We start from the raw sequence: 21,563 nt of genomic DNA, 5'->3' as shown, positions 1-21,563 counted from the left end.
ACAGCACTAATACATTTTATGGAGTGCCAAAATGTTGGCGAGTTTGTTTCGGAGAGTCAATAGAGTCAATTAGTGCCAGAGAGAGAGGAGACCCTATTCAAATAGAGACACGCCATCACAGGGGTATATATCACACATGTGCAGGCTGAAAGATTTCATTGGCTCAAGGTTGCTGGGTGTAAAGGGAGTCTGCTTAAAATACCTCTAGGACGGGCTGGGTGAGAATTGAAAAGAGTGCTCAAAATGGGTCAGCATGCACGGGGACAGACGACACGACTGTGAACAAGAGGGAAACAAACTGACTGAACGAACGAGGGAGATGGAAAAATAATGGAAGCTTGCACTGACGTGCCGACTAAGAGGGAAAGGCAGTGATGGAGAGGTACAGCCCATGTTTTTTTCTCTCGAAGCTCTTGTCCAGTTTTCAAACCAGTATATATAATCTTGTCTTTTTGACAAGTAATCTAATCTAACAGATAAATAATGTGATTAGTATATGATTATAAAAAACTCAGCCATTTCGAAGCCACTTGTGACTTAAAGATGTAATTCATCCCCAAAAAAAGAAGAACATTTTGGCATCATTTACTCACCCTTGTGTTGTTCCAAACCGGTATGACTTATATTGTTTTGTGAAGAAAAAAAAAAGATATTTTGAAAAATGTTTTTTTTTCTCTCGCTCATACAATGAAAGTCAATTGGGTCCCATGTTGGTTTGTTTTGGACACCAGTGGCTTTAATTGTTTGAGCAAACATAGCTGAAACGGTCTTCAAGAAACAGTCATACAGGTTTGAAACAACATAAGGGTGTGAGAAAATGATGACAGAATTTTTATTTTTGGGTGAACTAGCAATTTTAAGTAAACATTTACATACAATAAACAATTCTCCATGCCATTACAAAGATAATACATGACAGTAGCAAAATAAACTATTATCTTGACTATAACAAGACTGGAGACTACAGAACACAAGTAACACGATCACAAATTGGGTGAAACTTGAGCTTTCCTTCCACAGAACGCTTGTGGAAATTCGATAACGATTAATTGAATTGAATAATCTTTGAACTCTATGAGGACAAAGCAGCATCAGAAATCCCATTCAAGCACTAGTCACACAGGACGTCCTCTAGGTGCCAAGAGGCAGGTAGATTAATAAAGGGTGATTAACATACACAGTGACACCATATTATAATTCGGTGTCATAAATATTTCAAAAGCTACTATAAAGAAAAAAATTCAACCATTAATAAATGCTTTCATCAGTTAGCCCCAGGATGCCTAGCAGCAACACATTCTACGGAGTATAAAGTGTAACACACAGGTATAATATTGAATCACAGTTTGTAGACAGATTTCATTATTGTATAAGAACATTTAGTGCTATAAGGAGTGAGGTACATCCATTTGTAATAATGACGTTATGTGCTGGGATGTTTTTTTTAGAACAAGGCAGGATATTCGTTTTTGTGCTGGTATAACGCACCAAAAGGCAAAGTGGTAATATAGATGTAAAGGGAGTGCATGTGTACGCCATCAGATTTGAATAATAAAGCTAGAGGTGTATTCATTTTTCCTCTCTATAACTAAATACTTAATGGTCTCTAATTTAAGTTATAATTTAATAATTGCTTAATTACTTTGTTTTTCTCTATATACTCATATCTACTATAATCATTCACATAATGTGTTATTCACATAATATGACCTTACTCTGGCCTACGTATCTCTCTTTTGGTATCATTCAGAACGAAACCAGTCCAAAATTCTAAGCTGGAATCTTTTCAGATTCAGAGGGAGGGTAAAAGCCAGCAAGTCCCTCCTCATCCACAACAGAAGCTTCTCCCCCAACAGATACCCCCTCCTCCTCCAGCACGGTCACTTGCGAAAGTTGAATGTGGTCTCTTTTGGTAGCAGAAGGTTTCTGAATGGTCCGTTCCAATTTGCGGTGTTTGCGCATCTCTGGCGGAGGGTCTTTCATGGTGAAGACATCCTTGATTCGCTCCATGCATACGTTAGCAGCTTCTCGAGTCTCCCTCGAGAGCTGTGATAGGCTGAGGAAGCCATGAGGAAGGTCATCCACGACACATAGGGTCACTGGCTGACCGACATCTCGCAGCCTTTTGGCAAACATCACAGAGTCGTCTAGCATGGGGTCCAGATGACAGGCCTGAGGAATGGGGGATGGAGAAGAGTCTCAGACATAGGCAAACAGAATAAAAATGTGCTTATGAGGGGAATGAAAGCATTTAAAATAATTTTCTCATCGTAAAATGAAGTACAAAGCACATCTTCTTAAACTCATCAATTGTAAAAAGTCTTTGGTCACTCTTACCACTATGTGTATGGGAGGTAGTCCCTTTAGCATGCTGTCTGGAGCCAGAAGGGGGGACATGTAAGGGTTTCTGACGATGGGAGAGCTCTGTACGTTCATTTCTGCTAATTGCTCTGAGCGCAGAGGCTCAAAGCCGTCTGGAAACTCCCGGGGTGTCTCAGAGTCCTCCTCACCAGCAGGGGGCGGAATGGCCACAGCAGAAAAGGATTCTGACACAGAGGGATCCACTTCTTTGCAAAGGAAGAAACTCACATCCTCGGGCTAGGAGAGAGGTGGAGGTAAACGGAGGTCAATAAGATATGAACGTGAGGCGACAAGGTCCATCCAGGGCAGATGAACAAAGTGAAACATCTCCATTATGACCACACTTTTTTTTTTTTTTTTTTTTTTTTTTTTTTTTTATGTTAAAAATATGGGGTCGGTAAAGATTTTATTTATTTGATCACACATACAGAAACAGTAATATTGTGATATATTATTACAATTTGATTTTTTTTTTTTTTTTTTTTTTTATTATTTTAAAATGCAATTTATTCCTGTGATGGCAAAGCTGAATTTTCAGCATCATTACTCCAGTCTTCAGTGTCACATGATCCTTCAGAAATCATTCTATGCTGATTTGGGTGCTCAAGAAACATTTCTTATTATCATCAATGTTAAAAACAGTCGTGCTGTTTTTATTTGTTGAAACTGTGATACATTTTTAAAATCTTTTCTTATATAGGGTAGTGGAAATGTATAAGGAACATAGAGGAATGGAAATTGGGAATGGGTTTAGGAGAGGCTGAGATGACTCATTTGAACCAGGCAGTAAAAATTAGCGTTTCAAATCCAGCAATTGACGTCAAAGTATCATGGGATTCTCTGGGGGATTTTAACACATGCTTGAACAATGGCATGCAAAATCCAAGTGACATCATTGCAGCATAATCCTTTGCACTTTCTCAGAGTTGCACAAGTACTTAATTCTCAGCACTACCCTTTCTCACTCCACTAAGCCGGACAGAGTGAAATACAGTGAAAGAATTGTGCAGAATCAAAAAAACCAAAGCGATTTATTTGCACACAGTGTACCAGACTAAAATAACCAGATCAACAATTTACTGCAAGCAATTACAAAACAGGCAGTGTTAAGAGGCCAGTTAATTTTGTGCATTAGACAGCCTGCGTTCTGCCACAGCTCTGACTCTGATGCTAATTGTGGCATAACAAATTCCTGTTTTTCAGCCACCAATGGCAATCTGATACCGTGTACGAACATCTGTGCTACACTCCAGCAAACATACCAGATTCTTACTAACACTGAGTGGACTGTCTGTTATTTAAATTTTATGTTTGACTATGATATAAGCGACACTGTTTAATTGTTGAAAGCTAGGTCATTCTCACTCTAGTGCAAATTAATCAGCGCAAATATTGGCATGTTTCACATACTCATAAAGCCATGAAAAACAGCCTGATGGATGCTGTGTAGCAGAGATTGGCACCCTAGTAGAATGCAAATCAGCTGGATGATTAATATGACTCAGTGTTGCAATCTGTAAAAGAGAGACCTTCGACACCACGGGAGCTTTAGGAACACGGTGAAAAAAGACATTTTAATAAACCGTTTTAAAGCACAAGATGAGGAACTGTACCTTGCTCTCGGGTGTCAGCGTGATGTCAAGGATGGAGCTGTGGTTGGCTGTAGTGGAGCTAAGGTGGTTGGTGGTCTCGCTGACATTTTTCTGCACGTTGCTGTTAGCATGGGTGCCCAAGTCCTGGCACGTCTGGCTCTTCATAGACCCTTTCCCATGGGAGTACTCAGAAGGCTTGGCAGACACTGGAGGGTCTGTGTGAGGAGAGGTCAGAGACGCTTCTGAAACGCTCTTTCTCACAGAGTCTGAAAAGAAAAAAGGAGAGATATTTAGGTTGTTTTTAGAGGTAATAGAAACAATGAATGTCATTTCAAGGACATCCTGGTGACGAGATTGTTTTAAAGTAACATATATTGACTGATGTTGCACTCCCATTATTATCTTGTTAGATAATGTCTACATATTAGATATTAACAGGCCCAAAATGTGATGGTTTTTTCCACGTGATGAGAGCAATTGTGATGAGAGCAATTTCTAAGCTGGAAAAGAGGAAATTCCTCTTCGAAATCTTATAGAGAGCAGATATGCTTCCAGAAACATTACTCAATGCAAATATGTAGAAAGGCAAAATGAGAAAGTAAATAAATATGTAAAAGGAGTACAAATGGGCAGAGTAGGAATTTTAAGCAACAGGGGTGGGGGATTACAAAGACCCTCATTGGACATTGGTGGAGGCTGTTGGCGAGGAAACAGTTGCCAGGGAGAGAGGTAAGGCATGTGACTGTGAAGTGAAGTGCATGTGTGTGGCATTAAACAGACATTCAGGAAAATATTAAGGCCCTCAAACTACCATACAAACAGACATTAACACACACAACTGACCAGCCACAACACAGCTGTATTGGCCATAGCCATGATCTTGTGAAAAACTATGCTCAGCTATGCTGGTATAGTGAATAATGAATTCATGGCCATCATGAGGCAATTAGAATGCTTTGTGTTGTGTGTGACACCACACTAATGATGCCTTTTAGCCACACTGCATTGACATCCTGCACAGCCCTACACTTTCTCTCTCTGTGAGAGCTAATGAACTCAAATGATATGAGATCTAGGGTTGATAGTAGCCCATTTAAACCATTGACTTAAAAACCGATGAGCATTTGGCACAACGCAGTATGTGAAACCATTACAAAGGGCTTTGTTTGAGATGGTTATTATTAGCTTTTCAGTTCAGCTGGGTGACTATGCAATCAAAACCACAATAAAAATAAGAATAAAAATGCAGTACAGTCAGAGGTGAGCATTTGTGCAAAACATCAGTACCATATCTATTATTGCCAAATATTAGAGATTTTTTAATTCATCAATATTGCATATTTAACTGTGCTCGCTCATTTAGAGAACCTTTGCTGTCATCTAACAACATATTTAATAACACCGTTTTATGTAATCTTTAGCAAATAGAAAAATTTTTTCATTCTGTAATATTGTGATGCCAAAATTCACCTTTAGCATTTAAAAATCCTTTTAGTGTTTAGTGTTGCATTTTTCATTCTCATAGACAAAAGAGTATAGGATTCTAATATAATTATAACAATTTTAAAATAATTGGTAGCAACCAACTGAAGCAGGGGAGGTGGGGCTGAACTACAGTTGTTGCAATATCACGGGGAAGATCACTGAGGCCAAAGGGGTGCCGAGTTAGTAAAACATAATACTGCTGTAGAGAGAAGAGGAAGGAATTGTGGAGTTGTGACACAAAAGACAATTGGGTTGTGGGACCATGCATACATTAGCCTTCCAGGTATGCTATAACAACAGATGACAGATACAGACTGAATCAGGGGCTCCATTCAGAAGCCTTCAGTCAGCAGATGCTCAGAAGGACCACTTTCCACAAAACCATCTGTGGGTCATGCACCACAAGCTGGAGAATGAGTTCAGAAGCTACCACATATAGCTCTGAACAAATGGCTATTATCACCATGGAGCCAATTATATCAAGCAAAGCAGAGTGCTACGAGGGATTTGTGTGCCTTAATTTAAACCTAATTAAAACAGATCAAATAATTAGCTAGCTGCACTATAACAAAGGCATCATCATCCGTGTGTGTAGGGATTATTATCACAAAAAGACATATTGATAATACCGTTTTAGACACACTAGGCACAATGAGTAAAACATGTACCTGCACTTCCTCTATCCAGCAGAGAATGGATCCAGTTGGAGGCCCCCTGTTTGAAGTCTCGGAGCAGCAAGGCAGTATCTCTCCTCACCATGCTCAAAGTGCTCACCTTCTCCACCTGCTTCTCCACCTGTGGATCTGTGCCTAAACACAGCAGAGAAGGACAAAGGGGAAAAAGCAATTAACATACAGTAGGGATGGAAAAATCGAATGTGAAGGATTCAATCAATATATAAACAAACAAATAAACAAAAACAAAAATGCAAATGTAACAAATATCTTGTGGAGCTTTCATAAAAGCAAAAAGGCGAATGCTAATGCGAAGACATTCTTATATTATAATCTGTAAAAAATAAGTGTTAAAATAAAATATCAAAATAGAAGCATTTTAGATACTGTAGACTAAATATCCAGTAGGGGTGTAACAATTTATCGCTATACAAAAATACAACAACATGTATAGTGGATAGTGACAATATGCATTACGTAAAAATCACCCAAAATGAAAATGACTGTGCGTGAAAATTTTTACGTTTTCAGAGTTTTAGTGTCAGTACTACATTAAACTACTATATATAATATAATGTATAATGCAATTGGGGAATATGTCCTGATAGTGCCAAATGTCTATTATATTACTATACTATGTCTAAATATTACTTATATACTACATTATTTTAAATATATCTAGTCAGTGAAAGAGTGCAAGCATATTAATCTAAAATAATTCGATTTTCAGCTCCAGAATCATGAATATTTTTATTCTGGTGTCACCATTGTCCTGTGCATTGGGTTACCAGCACCAAGTCCAAGCCTATTCATTAACACCCCCAATGTAATTCCAAATTTAGCATTTTAATCAACAGTACATTTTTTGTTAACCTTTTACCATATGTCTTGGAGTATCGCAATAATATCGTATCGTGAGTTAAGAATCGTGATATGTATCCAATCGTGACATGAGAGTATCCTTACACCCCTAGTATCCAGTACTACTATAACAGAAAGAAAATATTGCTACACTTAACCTGCAGAGAAAAGACAATACAAGCCTTGGGCCATTGATTTAACTTTATCATTACTATGATTGAAAACACTACTAATCAAATCATTTATAACAAAATACAAACCTATTAATCAATTACTGATGTGTGTGGCTTCACTTAACTTTACTTGTTGAAATCATTCATCATCATTAAAGGTGTCTGCACTCCCTAAATTGTGAATATGCTAAATTTTTACCAGTGATAAATTATGCATCAGACCTGACCATTCCAGCTTGCTAATAACCTGAGTCACAACACAGCACTATTTGCCATAAAAACCTATTACGGTTCCAGACTGACCTGCGTAAGCACTGAGGCAGCGTGAGAGCACACTGAGGGGTAACAGAGGGTCTATGAGGGTGAGCAGGCGGGATGGCGAGGCGTACACGGTGAGCAGTGTAGCGGGGTAAGCAGCGACGATGCCATCCGGCATGCGCACTCCGTGAGCAGCGGCCCGCATCGACACAGTCACACACAGGTTTCCTCCTGCGCTGTCACCGGCCAAACACACACGCTCACCGGTCCAACCTGAGGAAGAGAGGGGCACAGAGGATAATTAGAAAGGGGGCGCAAAGCAGAAAATGAAGTAACGAGCAATAGGTCAAATCAAATAAATTATTTAGAGAATCAAGAAGATAAATACACTCCATAATTCTAAAATTAGGTCACATTTTTATCACTGATGTGGTGTGGTTTTCACACCAAAAGAGAATTATTAGAAGTGCAAGACCTGCGTCATGATCCTGAGACACATAGCGGAGGTGAGAGAACACTGAATGATGAATATGTTTACGCTGCTGTAATCAGACCGAGTGTGAGCTGAGTTTCAATAGGCATCTTTGTTCCCTGAGGGATCTCGACACCATCACAGTACAACAGATCGTCAAGTCGGGCAATTTCACTTGTCTTGTAGCTTAATCAGTTTTATTAAGGACTAATCAAGTGAATCATACAATGTCAAAAAAAGTTCAACATTTAAAAAAATGTAAAAAGCAGTCTGGTAGATGGATGATGCAATTATTATAAATGTTGTATTCAGTTTCATTAAAGTGGTAATAAAACTAACAGAATTAAATGATTAAAATAAAATATTTCTCTGCAAAATGTTTTCTGACATTCTATAAGAAACTCATTTTCGTATGTGGGTTGGAGTGCAGGTTTTGCACTCATAAAAGCTGAAGGACCACATAAAAGCTAAATGCCGTTTTATTGGTCATGAATAAAATCACCTCAGATTGTTCAATGTCAACCATGAAAAGACAAAATCATGCTTGACGTGTGCTGGTGTAATTAAGATTTTTGGGACAAAAAAGGTTGACTGCCAACTCCACTGAAAATGAACCAGCAACAAACTGTGTACTTAAAGGAGGCTTAAAGTGGGCATGCAATGAAAATTAACCCCATCAATTTTCATCGTGTGCGTTTTATTTAAAAAAAAAAAAGGTCCCACTTTATATTAAGTGGCTTTAAGTACTATGTACTTACATTGAATTAATAATTTGATACAATGGACTTAGTGTACATACATGTTTTTACATTGTACTAATATTTTTTAAAAATACCAGCATGTAATTACAGCTGTAATTAATTTATGTAATTACATTTGTAATTACACAGTTGACCCTTACCTTACACCTTAACCCACCGTTTAACCTACCCATACCACCACACCTGTCCCTAACCTTACCCGTATCACACCTCAATAGCAGCAAAAGTGTTTTACAATACAACATGAACACAATAAGTACATTGTACTTATTTTTTGATGTAAGTACATAGTACTTAAAGCCACTTAAAATAAAGTGGGACCAAAAAGGGTGTTTTGACCTCTAATGTTTAATCAAAATGTCATAAACAGACCTTCTGGTGAAAACAAAAGACTTCTCTCTGGTGACATGTGCAGGACTTCTCTAATCATTTAATTTGCTTAAACCCCGCTCCTGCAAGCTCACGTTCACCTGCCTCCACTTTTCAAAGCAACACCGACATCCCAAAATCCAATCAACGAACGATGGATAAAACCAAGTCCCCGCCTTTTTTGATAAGCGCCGCAACACTCAGATGTACGTTACAATACGGAAAAAATATCTGTCGCTACTTCCGTTTCATCACAACTTTAAGAAACAAATATGAATCACAATATCATGTGATAAGGAAGTATAAAGAAGTTGCTATTCCGCTCACCTAGCAGGTTGTGGTTCTTGATCGCCCAGCAGTAGGCATAGAAACATTCCTCTAAAGCCCGAGGAAACGGGGCCTCAGGGGCCAGAGAATAGTCCACTGAAAGGACGGGGGCATTCAGGTCTTGAGACCAGCTCTTCAGATATGGCTGGAAAGAAAGAGAAAAAAAAAGAATTAGAAATTAGAAAAATAATACATTTTTAGGGATTAGAAATCATAAACTATGATGAAAAATTCACACCAGGATTTTCAGGTTTAGTTATTTCTTCCTTTTGTTCTTCGTACTTTACAGGGAATATGGTATTTGTTTGGTTTAATGTCAAATTCAAAACTGACAATTCTTATTTTTTATGGAATGTTGCAGCATTAATATTACTGATTTTTTCAGTGCAGATTGCTTTAATTCATTCAACATTTTTTTAAATAAAAAAATTAACATGCTCTCCCCCAGAAAGACATCCCTTCCTAGACGACGTGTACTCTGGTGCTGGTCCATAAGTTTTCAATCCCTTCCCTCCAGCAAACTGTCATTCCACAACTGATTGCAAACTTGCATTCAGATCTGCCTCCATTTAGTTTGCAACTCCCACTTTCTACAATCCAACCAATCCTGCCCTGCATGTTTTTCTCATTTCACTCAGAAATACACCAAATCCTTAATACTATACTCACTTATCCAGAGTCTGAATATGGCTCCATACTTACTAGATAGTATGTGAAAAGCAATACATCAAATGTGGAGCATATCTAAATATAATAATATGCCAATTCTGAAAAGGGCTTCCGTTAAGACTTTTGCGGACATGTACAAGCTGTCACCCAATTTTTTAGTTAGAAGACACCGATAGGTAAGATATTAGGGTGGTTGTCAAGCTGAATTTGTTTTGTGACTTGTACAAGCAATTTCAGGCCAATTTATTGGTTTCCTGCTCAACACGACATGCCAACAATAAATGTTGAATATCTCCACAACCACAAGGACCATATACATAAAAATGGTAATGAATGCCAACACTCATCAGAATGAACATTTATTGTACAGTGTAAGAGACAACAGAACTAGAACATAAAAAAAAATATCTCCGCCTAAAGAGAACCATTTTTAAAAGTGAATATCAGCTTGGAAACATAACATAGTGATAGATTTTGTATTTTCAGTCATCAGATTAATTTACATTGTGACTCTGCCTTAGATTTAATCAACTATGCTTTAGATGTAATCAACTCTATCTGTGTCTGTAAAGGTGTATGGCCCACAGAAACTGATTGATGTGAATGACAAAGAAACAGCATTGCACAGAGTAGATTGCAGGGTAGATCTATCTCCTGTGGGAGGCCCTAACAGTTTTCTATTGTTTGTAGCCCATCATGTATAAAGTTCTGTCTCACAGACAGAACTTTGGGTTAAGATTGTTGAAGGCGACATGCTAACATCACTGCTGAAGGACTGCTACACTACAAACCTTCAATAAATTCTTCTCCCCACAATAACTGGTCAAGCTTACTTATTTCATGTATTGGAGAAATCTAATACATTGGCGAGCCACCCAAACCACTGCTCGGCCAAATACAGCAAAATCTAACAATAGTATCCCAAAACCTCTATCAACCAGTATCCCTATCTATGAGAATGAGTCAAGACAAGTTTAAAGCTTGTAGGGAGAGACAGTGCAATGCTGCACAAGTTATAATACTTTAATGTCAAGGCGGATATGTAGAACTGTAGATGGTGGTCTGTGGTGCTATTTGACTTCATTAATGTACCAGGTTGTAACACAAATTATATTTAATTGACATATCACTATAGTTATTAATTCCATCCTAACATAACTTCTCTCTCACTTCTTTTAGGGTTAGCGGTTAGGAACTAGTTAGTAGTAATAACTATGTAATAGTCATATGGCAAAGGTATGTTTTTCCCCAACAAAGCAGTGGCACTCAGGTAGGCAGCCAACAGAAGGCAGGGACCATGTCCATGTGCTCAATCTGAGTCCTGGTCAGGGACACAAAAGAAGAATATACTGTTTTGATCATGAATACCTTCCCAATACAAAACATGCAATGCATGCATCCAAGGGCATAATATAAATCTAATCTACAAAACAGGAAAAACAATATCATGCCAAATAATCTGAAACAATATAGTTGCAAATAATGTGGCAAAAACCCAATAATAATGACGCAAGTACCTGAGTATTCTTGCACCAAGCTGCACAGGCACACCCACATGCCCCACTGCAAAAAATTCCACTTTCCTTGCATCCACATATCGTCAGCTCCAAGCACCGGGCCTGTACAAGTTATTTGGTTAAAAGCTGGGGGACAAGCATTCCATCCTTCATGTGCCAACAACAACTGGTTGGTGAGGGCAACTGTGGATGGGTCACAACTGACTGTTTCCAAACCTTTGTTTGATAGTGGGCCCTCATGAGGTGCAGAGACAAGGCATCCTGAGTTGGTGGTAAAGTATCCACATTGGCTTTCACTTTCCGAAACAGGGCACAGCGAACATCATGGATTGAAGTGCTGGTCGTTTTTGGATCATACAGTTTGCAGACAAACTGTTCTGCTGAGGATAGAGTAGCTGGACTTGGTACTTCATCCTCACCAAAGTTGTGGAGAAGATGAGGGCACTGCTGGAACACTTTCCACGCCGTCCTTTTTCCTATTCCAGTGAAGTGACTGGTAGTGTCACATCCAGTGATGGTATGAAATGCCAACAGACCATCAAGAATCTCATTTGACATTATAATATCATGCACTTTAATGAAGCAGTTCCTGCTTTCATCCAAATTTCTGGGCTCAGCAGGTGTGCAAACACAAGAAGCAACAACAGTACATCTGTGTCTCTGCACTGAATGATGAGCCTCTCATACCCTTTGGTTGTGGCATCAACAGCATGTAGCAATATGCGGGTATCTGCTTCTTCGTGTGCAGCCCGTAGGTGGGAAACATCAATCCCAGCTGCTGTTGCCACTTTTTCAGCATCATCAAATCCCCCACTTATTACAATTTCAAGACCATACTGAATGACATGCCTTTCAAGTTCAATTGAAATGAATTGTGTCAGGTTGGCCTTGTTTTCGTCCATTTCAATGAAACTATTCCAGTTAGCTGGCATCTTTACATCATTACTTACAATGGTGCGAATTTTTCGCTGCGTGGTGCTGCGTTTTGCTCTTGTTCCACCCTTTATGGAGTTCTGTAGGTACTGATCAAAGACTAGATCCACTCTAGTAATGTTCCCATGTAGATTGCCAGTCACTTTCTGTATGAAAATGTCAGCATAATCCCCAAAGGTTGATGCATTTTGAGGTTTTCCTATTGCTCTTACTAAAGCCATCCCATCAATGATAGTGCATGTTCTCACAAGAGATGGACTTAGCCCCGTCTCTTTTGCGCCAGCTTGTAGTATGGTGGCTAAGTCAGCTTTGCTAGTAGGTCTGAGCACTGACTCTGTTGTGGCAAGTGAAAGGGGGACTGCGCACAGTTCTTCTTGGAGGAGCCCATCTATGTTAACCTCTCTGCCACTGTCCATGGATACAATGATGTGATGGAAAATATCCATGTCAGGCTTCACACACTTGGATTTGAGTTTTCCAAGTTTGCTGTCTGTTCTGTAAAGATTTGAGAATGTTTTGAGTTTTCTCTTAGTGAGGCTGTTATGGAAGTTTGTGTTCATTGTGCTCACAATAGATTCATTGTGTTTTTCACCAGCTCAGTTACCATTTGTTTCCCAGACTCTGCAGCATGTGTTAGGTCATTCAGTATATCTTCTGAAGCAACATCACTGGTTGTCAAAGACACCAACTCATACATATTCTCCAGTTGGAAGACATGGTATCTCTGGAATTGGTCTACAAGTTGAAATGACATCATTATCCCTTCTGAGTCTTGATGGAAGGCAGTCTTTGTGGTTGTCTTCATCATCTTCTCCATCATGTGTCAGTCCAAACAGGGATCTAGTGTCCTGTGCTAAAGATGCACGTTCATTGTAGGTGATGGACCAATGGTTTCTAGCCGTCTCATTTCGAGTGATGCCTACCAATCCTCCAGCAACCTTTCCAGTTTTGTTTGACGTAAATGTTTGTGTAGACAAATAGACCAAGTTAATCTGTTGTGTGATTGTGTGATTCACTCCTTAATAAAGTTTTGTTCAGACTGTTGACACCTGCTGTGATCATCTTCTCTGGATCTGCTGCCTCATGCCAAATCACAGCTGTGCTGACACAACAGAGCCCCTTGTGGTGTGGTGTGATACTCTTGTGGTATTTATTGATTATTATTTTTTAATGATTATGCTTGCACATAAATTGGATTATATTGCACATTTGCCCAACATTACAGTAGGTAACATGGAAGAAAATAGAAAGCACTTTGGTAAAAAATAAAATCCGCTTTTACCATTTCTAAGAATATAGTGTTAAAATGGAAAAACAAACATTTTCTAAGCTGACAACCTGGCTATAACACATGTTGAGGGGTTAAATATAAATACTGGATAGGTTGTATGTTTGTACCAAAAAGTGTCCGGCAAGTTTTAATATCAGTTTTGGCCTCCTGACTAAGGCACACAGTGTGTAAAAATACCCAGATTACCTACTTTTCCACCAAGATTTGAAAGTGTGTATCCAATGGACACAATTATCCCATGAGGCCACATGGGGTGCGTTGTCATATTCATATATATAGCAGGGAACAGTGTCACGGCTGTAATTGATGATAATGTCATTGCCAACATGTCAGATGTAGTATGTTCAAATTGTAATAGTAGCGTACATTATTAATGAACGTGAAGTATGTTTTATCCTGATATCTAGTACATATGACTATTTATATTATGTCTTTATTTCACTTTTGTCTCAATTAAGTAGTTCTAAATCCTAAACTGCTTACCCAGCTCACACTTCTAATTCCTCTCTGAATCCTGACCTCCTGTAGTTTCCAGCTTCAAGAAAGTGGTTTCAGTGTGACAACTGCTGAAAAGAGCCTGAATTATGGTACTCATCACTAAATGTTCATTTCAAGTAGCTTCTGTCACCCTGAATATCAATGCCTCACCAAGCATTTAGAGAAAACACTTAGGGAATGAGCATATTTCTTCTCAGATACTTCAGTCTTTTTCCTTGTTCTCACTCTAAGTTTTGTTTAGTAGTTTAAAGGAATGATGCGTGCTGACAGGCGTCACAACATGTTGCTCTGACTGCCAGTTACATTTCATATCAACGTGTCCATTGTTGAGTGGAGCTCGTTCAAGCAGCTAATGCAATGTGTCAAGAATGCAGGCTGCCGCTGGTGAGTTATTTGTGTGAATTTTGCATGAGTGCAGTGATAATATGATACTTTAACAGAGCAGAAGTCTTATACTTTGCATGAGACACAGGACACAATCAAATGCAAATGACCAATATTCTAAGTTATACTGAGCAGCCAAGAAGCTGCTCTGAATAAAGGAAGAGGCACTATTAAAACCACTAAATGAATAATCAGACACAGAAGTGGAATCCTGGGTGACTACAGTCAATGTCTAAAGATAATAAAGTATTCAAAATTCAAATAAATATGCCATGAACAACTTTATTCACTCAGGATAAATCTAACAGTAAAATATGCTCTGTAGACTGTAGCATCTTGGTATTTATTTAACTATGGGCACATCTGTAAAAATAACCTTTCTTAAAAACAATTTAATTTGTCCACTAACAATGTCCAACAGTGGAAGTACATGAATCACAGGAAAATTGAAAATTCTCACCACAGTGTCATTTCCACCACATCTTAAGTGACATTTTGTTTAATCACATTCTGTGTTGGAAATGGCACTTTAAATAAAACCTTTTTACACTTTTAAACACTTTTATTTTGCTACTGTTAATTTCACAGCTAACATTTTATGTATCCTAAATATATATATATAAAAAAATCAATCCTAAATATAATTTAACAAAATTACAGCTTGAAATTACTTTCTTCACACATCACTGGTCTCATTTTTCATATCAAAACATTGTTGTTACATTAGTAAACAAAAATAAAGTTCTTTTAAAAATAAAAATTATTAGGGGGAAATTGTTGTGGTGGAAATGACATCAAAACTGAGACTGTCCAATGTACTTATTTATTTTAAATCTAATAAGAAATATAGCAATGGGTTATGTTTATTTCATTGTTTATTCCCACCCCAAGGCTCTATGATATTCTGCTTCCTAGATTTAAAGTAAGTCTATATGATTTTCAGGTGTAAATCGTATGCCTGATGACTTAAAAGTAACAGGTCTGCATGATTTAAGGTAGGATGAAAAAGGGGGCATATAGGATGTGTAAGGACAGAAGAGGCGAAGAGATACCTCATGTGATTTGGAAGTCTGAGCCACAAAGCCTCCTCCGTGGAAGTGCAACACCAGCCATGGGGAAGGGGGATGGCGCTTCGGCTTTAAGCCCAAAGAAAGAGATATCTGGCCCCCCTCTGAGCGACACAGTGTAAGTAATTTCTCACTGTCCTGTGATAGAAAATAAAAATATAAAATGGACTATAAGCACCAGAACAATAAAGAGCAACCTATGGAACATTTGAATCTCTTTGAAGCTCTGTGCCCCACACAGACAAAAACTCTCATTTAGACAAGATACGTGTAATTAAACGCTACAGACGCATGGTTCTTAAACACGTTTACGCCTCAGCTGGATCAATAGGAGTTCAAAGGGTGTGAAGAAAAGTCAAGTAGGCTTTTTAAACACCATTACATCTTACTCATCTACATTGCAACCAATTCAAGTCCTCCCATGACACAGAGAGGTATATCAGGAATTATAGGGCTTTAAGTAAAGGATAAAAGGATAAAAGCTTAACCGCTTAATTTAGCTAAGCACACCTCATTATTCATTCCTTGCTTTCTGTCCATAGTTATTTATTTATTGACAAGAGAAGAGCATGTATAGTGGACAATTTACTTTCTTTGAAGAACAAAGTAGTCAAATTATGGTTCAAATGAAAAAGTTGAGATGATTATCATTCAAGACTAAATAAAATTGTCAATGACATCAATATGAACTGTATGTACCTGTCCTTCTCTCAGCTCATATGAGATCAACCTCATCTGCACAGGCCCCAGGCCGATATGAGCTGCTGGAGGAGACACGGTCACCGTGTGGGTGGGATCCGCCACCAATGGCAGGTCAAAGGGCATAGGGGGCACAGAAAGAGCTCGATTTACTTTCACGGCTGTGGCCGTTATAGACATCAGACCCTTGAGAGAGAGAGAGAGAGAGAGAGAGAGAGAGAGAGAGAGAGAGAGAGAGAGAGAGAGAGAGAGAGAGAGAGAGAGAGAGAGAGAGAGAGAGAGAGAGAGAGAGAGAGAGAGAGAGAGAGAGAGAGAGAGAGAGAGAGAGAGAGAGAGAGAGAGAGAGAGAGAGAGAGAGAGAGAGAGAGATGAGAAAGCTTTTTCTACTATGTGAATTGAACTTTGCAATATGAGAACTTGGACTGGTCATAATCAGATCTGATCAGCTGTAGCAAAAGATTTTCGAGTATATTAAAAAGACACTGCTGCAAGGAGTTTTATAACTCAAGGGAATATTTGACAAATATTGTCAAAGCAATTTGAACTGCCTTATAAACAATTGGTATCTCATATTTCTACTGAAAGAGCTAAGATATCAAGATTAAAATGTTTTGCCCACACTCTGCTGTCAGTATCCTTTAAATGCGTTTAAAACGTAGAAAGTTTGGAAAGATTTTGTGTATATATATTTTTTTTTATTTCACATTTAGCTGGGGGGCCCCAGTGTTAATTTGCATTCACTTTTTTTTAACCTCAATTCAAATATATAATGTAATGTAATGTAATGTAATTAATATATTACTAGTAATAGCAATACTGAATTATCATTATTATTTTGAAGATTACAATTTTATTATTACAGTGGTAATATGCTTCAGGCATAATTTCTTTAATTTCAAGCAGCAATTTTTTTTTTTTTGTGGTTTAATAATACAAGGTAAAATCTCAAACCAATTTTCTTTCAATTAATTGTGATGCCCTAACTGAAACACACAAATGTTTAATACTAACTGATAAAAGTTCAGTCTCTGTAACGTTCCAGAATGTCTTCCAAAAATGAACATCCAGGTTCTGAGTGATGCGTTCATACTCCCGACCTCTCAGTTCAGGGTCAATGGCATACTTCCCAGAGGTGAGGAAAGAACTGGCTGCTACACCTGAGAGAAACACAGGCAAATAGACAGTTAGATGAATGCCTGTCTACTACATAACTAGCATATAACACCAGGTCATCCTACATGGACAGTAATACAGGAGGGGGGGAAGAAATAAAACTGCGTTTTCCGACAAACAGAAACACACAAATAATAGTGACCACGATCATCTTAACTTGACAAACATGCATGAGCAATTAGTTTAATATTTACAAACATCAATAGACACTTAAAGTAACAACTGATCTGTAACCAGTCTTGCTCTCATGTTGAAGCACAGCATAGGAACTAGGGGTGGGAGAAAAAAAAATAAGATTCTCAGATGCATCACGGTTCTCTTCTCAAACTTCAGAATCGATCCAGAGTTTAGTTTTTCCCCCTACATATTTATGATGGCACTTGTGAGCGCTAGAGCAGGGCTTCTCAACTCTGGCCCTCGAGATCCTCTTTCCTGCTGAGTTTTGCTCCAACCCGAATCAACCACACCTGAACAAGCCATCTAAGCTCCTTAGGATTACTAGAAAGATCCAGACAGGTGAGTTTGATCAAGGTTGGAGCTAAACTCTGCAGGAAAGTAGACCTCGAGGGCCAGAGTTGAGAACCCCTACACAAGAGAGCCATATTCTGCTTGCTACCAATCACACACAAAACCATCGAACAAGTCTATAAACTTGCATTAAGGTTCATGAGCGAAATACAAGGGGTTGAAGCGAAATACAAGGACAATCGCGGGCTTGATTGCACAGGATATGCGCTGTGAGAAACGTTTTTAGGTATATGCATTTCAGGGTTTTCTCTTCCAAATGCTCTACGAAAGCATCATTTATGCTGTCTAGAATGCCATATATATATATATTTGATACACAAAACCCATTTACCAATAGACAGCTGCTTTTAAATGCTCATGTGAAAGACTCCTTGTAAGTGGTTAAACACAACACACTTGCATCTCAAAATGTACAAGTACTTATAATATATAAGTAATTTAATAAACATTCACAAATAAATTTGATATTCAATAAGTCGGTAAACTCATTAATAAGAAAAAAATGTAGATCACAAATTGTTTTGAAATCAGATTGTGATTCCCAGAATCAGATAGGGAGGTGCGTAAAGATTCCCACCCCTAGTAGGCACAGCCGCTAATCATCTCTAAAGAGGAAAAAGGTAATATACTAGCAGAATAGATGACAGGTTTGGGAAGGACAGAAATGTATCTCATCCATACCACCCTCTGCGAGAACTACTCACCATATGGTGCAATATCTCCTGCCTCCACTAGAGTGCAGCATTCAGCACAAGAAACAATATTAGAATGCCTCTGCAGGTCAGTGTATACAACTGCACTTTTGTGTCCTAAATTAACACAAGAGGGAAACCTGCTGTGCAGACTCTAGCAAAGAGTAGTGTAGTGTGAAATAGTGACCTGTTCTCATGAATCAGGAGGCACATAACTGCGAAGGTTTATCAGACCAGGCTGAATGTAACAGCTCTACTGACCTATCCCCGACTGATGCTTCTTGTAGTTGTCCCCAAAAGCAACCAGGCTAATAGCAATTGACTGCAGGCATGGACGGATGGCAGGAGTAAACTAAAAGGAAAGAGAACAAGATATTTATCTTAAAACATGAAAAATATTTTAAAAATACTTGATAGACCAAAGCTGAAATACACAAAAATGGTAATATTGTGAAATATTATTACAATTTTGTGTCATATGATCCTTCAGAAATCCCTCTAATATGCTGATTTGGTGCTCAAGAAACATTTCTTAAAGGGGTCATATAATGGTACATGCACTTTTACAAGTTGATTGTACTGAAATGTGTGTTGGCAGTGCCTGTACAGAACCATCATATAATGATAAAAATCCATCCAGTGTTTTTGTTTTAATCTCCTTATTTGTTTTCCCCTGCCTCAAATCAAGCCGTTCGACCGTGTGACGTCACACGGTCGGACGCCCCTCCCGCGATTGTTGATTGACAGCAGCGATTCAACACAGACCCGCCCTCGCTCGTCCTGTCAATCATAGTCCGCGCGGATCGGCGCGGTCATTATTGATATGCTGGAGCACTGTCTATGAGCAGAATGCCGTCTAAGCGATTGTGGTGTTCTGTTCTTGGGTGCAATAACACAGCAGTCATTTTAATGTTCCTAAATCCGAACCGCTGAAGACGCAGTGGCTGAGTTCTGTTTTCGAAGGGAATATTCCCCACGAGCAACGTCAATGCTCTCATGTTTGCGCGAATCATTTCTCAGTGGACTGCTTTATAAAGGAGGGTCAGTATAAAGCTGGTTTTGCTAAGAAGCTGGACCTGAATAAAGGATCGGAACCTATTCGTGTTCCTGCTGAACCTTCAGAAGAACTAAAGTGAGTGTAACGTTTTATTAATCTTTATATTAATATTTAGATTAATCTTTGCAAATCGCTAGCTGCACGCTTCACGATGAATGCGTCGGTTTACACTCAGGGTACATTACAGCATGTTTTCTATGTACAACGTTCTCAATATAATTCATAATCCCACGTTTATACTGAACAACGCGTTATGGTTATTGTGTTACAAACGGTGTATGCGCAGAACAGAGAGGCGGGGTGAGCAAAACTCATTATCATTTAAAGGTGCCCTAGAATGTGAAATTGAATTTATGTTAGCATAGTTAAATAACAAGAGTTCAGTACATGGACATGACATACAGGGAGTCTCAAACACCATTGTTTTCTCCTTCTAAGTTAAATCTCGTTTTTGAAAAACACCCCTGAAAAACAGGCGAATCTCCACATATACCCGACTGTGACGCAACAGTCGGGATCATTAATATGTACGCCTCCAAATATTTGCATATGCCAGCCCTCAATGCCAGGCGGAACTGCGCAGCCGAAGCATGGCAGTTGCTCAGTGTTTGGATGTACACATGAACACAAAAGTATTTTTTAGTTCCTTCATCTGAGCCTCTGAAGAAACAATGGGTTAATTTTATTTTCTCTGGAAATTTCCAAACATTTCACCAACTGTTTCCTCAACTTGGGCCAATACAGAGCTGGCCTCGGATCGAGCTACCAAGCAACACTTTCTGATGTGTAATTGTTCAAGTTCAGACAGGTAATCTTTCTCTCAAAATCGTTCAATACTGTTTATGCATCAGTAAGTCAAGCCAGTGACTAAAATATCAACTTCACATCGTTTCTTTTAGTAGGATGAAAATAATCGTATTTAAATTGTGAACAAATTATATACAGAAAGCGATCAAAGAACAATCTTTCCACACAGCGCGAGTTTATCTGGACACTTGCCAAACTCGTTATGAATTCAATGACGCACGTTACTGCACAACGAAGCTCTTACTGTATTTACATCATCGTGTTTGCATTGGTGAAAGCATTAGAGAGAGTGCAGAAACTGCTTTGCAATGATAAGATCTTCATTCTCGCGATCAACACACTGTCATCTGCTCAATGCTCATCACGGCAACATTTTATGTGATGGGAATAGATCTAAATACTTTAAAAACATCTCACGATTCGTTAATCTCGATAGCTGTTATAGTAAAAACGTATAATAGCAGTAGTAAAAGTATTCGAGAGAGTTTCACATGTAATGCGTAGCTATTTCATATGCAAGCATGTCAGCCAATCACAGCAGTGGCCGCGGTTACACTGAATCCCACAGCAGACACGCCCCTTCAAACAGAGTGTTCAAATCAGAGGCTAAAAGCAGGCTAGGAAAAATGCCATTTATTTCTAAATTATGATTATTTTTGATCTAAAAAACATACTAACATTATAAGGGCAACCCAGGAAACATTATAAAATAATAAAAAAAAACATTCTAGGGCACCTTTAAAGTCATATGCACTGAAACGGCGTGCTGAAAACAGAGCTGTTTTTGACCAGGTAAAATAAGTGTTTTCTTACAATACTAATGAGAATTTTTAATTAAAGTATATTACAAACTTTTAATTTAGACCCCAAAGAATTATATTAGCTTGTACAAAAATGGCATTATATGACCCCTTT

The 21,563-nt window shown here is 38.5% G+C and overlaps 1 protein-coding gene across 1 annotated transcript in view; it reads right to left on the bottom strand.

Moving 5' to 3' along the window:
- Positions 1-820: 820 nt before the first annotated feature.
- The window catches only part of lipeb (lipase, hormone-sensitive b), a 32,057-nt gene continuing 11,314 nt past the window's right edge, over positions 821-21,563 (bottom strand). Inside the window, 11 exon segments of the mRNA XM_056267717.1 lie at positions 821-2,172; positions 2,338-2,598; positions 3,975-4,219; positions 6,107-6,247; positions 7,450-7,677; positions 9,334-9,478; positions 15,678-15,830; positions 16,392-16,577; positions 17,403-17,548; positions 18,797-18,823; positions 19,046-19,136. Coding sequence (XP_056123692.1) covers positions 1,771-2,172; positions 2,338-2,598; positions 3,975-4,219; positions 6,107-6,247; positions 7,450-7,677; positions 9,334-9,478; positions 15,678-15,830; positions 16,392-16,577; positions 17,403-17,548; positions 18,797-18,823; positions 19,046-19,136 — 2,025 coding nt within the window. The 3' untranslated portion in view covers positions 821-1,770.

The sequence above is a fragment of the Rhinichthys klamathensis genome, unplaced genomic scaffold (assembly GCF_029890125.1).
Source record: "Rhinichthys klamathensis goyatoka isolate OS25496 unplaced genomic scaffold, OSU_Roscu_1.1 h1tg000262l_1, whole genome shotgun sequence".
Classification (NCBI taxonomy): domain Eukaryota; kingdom Metazoa; phylum Chordata; class Actinopteri; order Cypriniformes; family Leuciscidae; genus Rhinichthys; species Rhinichthys klamathensis.
The sequence above is the reverse complement of the archived record's forward strand: the minus strand, read 5'-3'. Positions and strand labels throughout refer to the sequence as shown.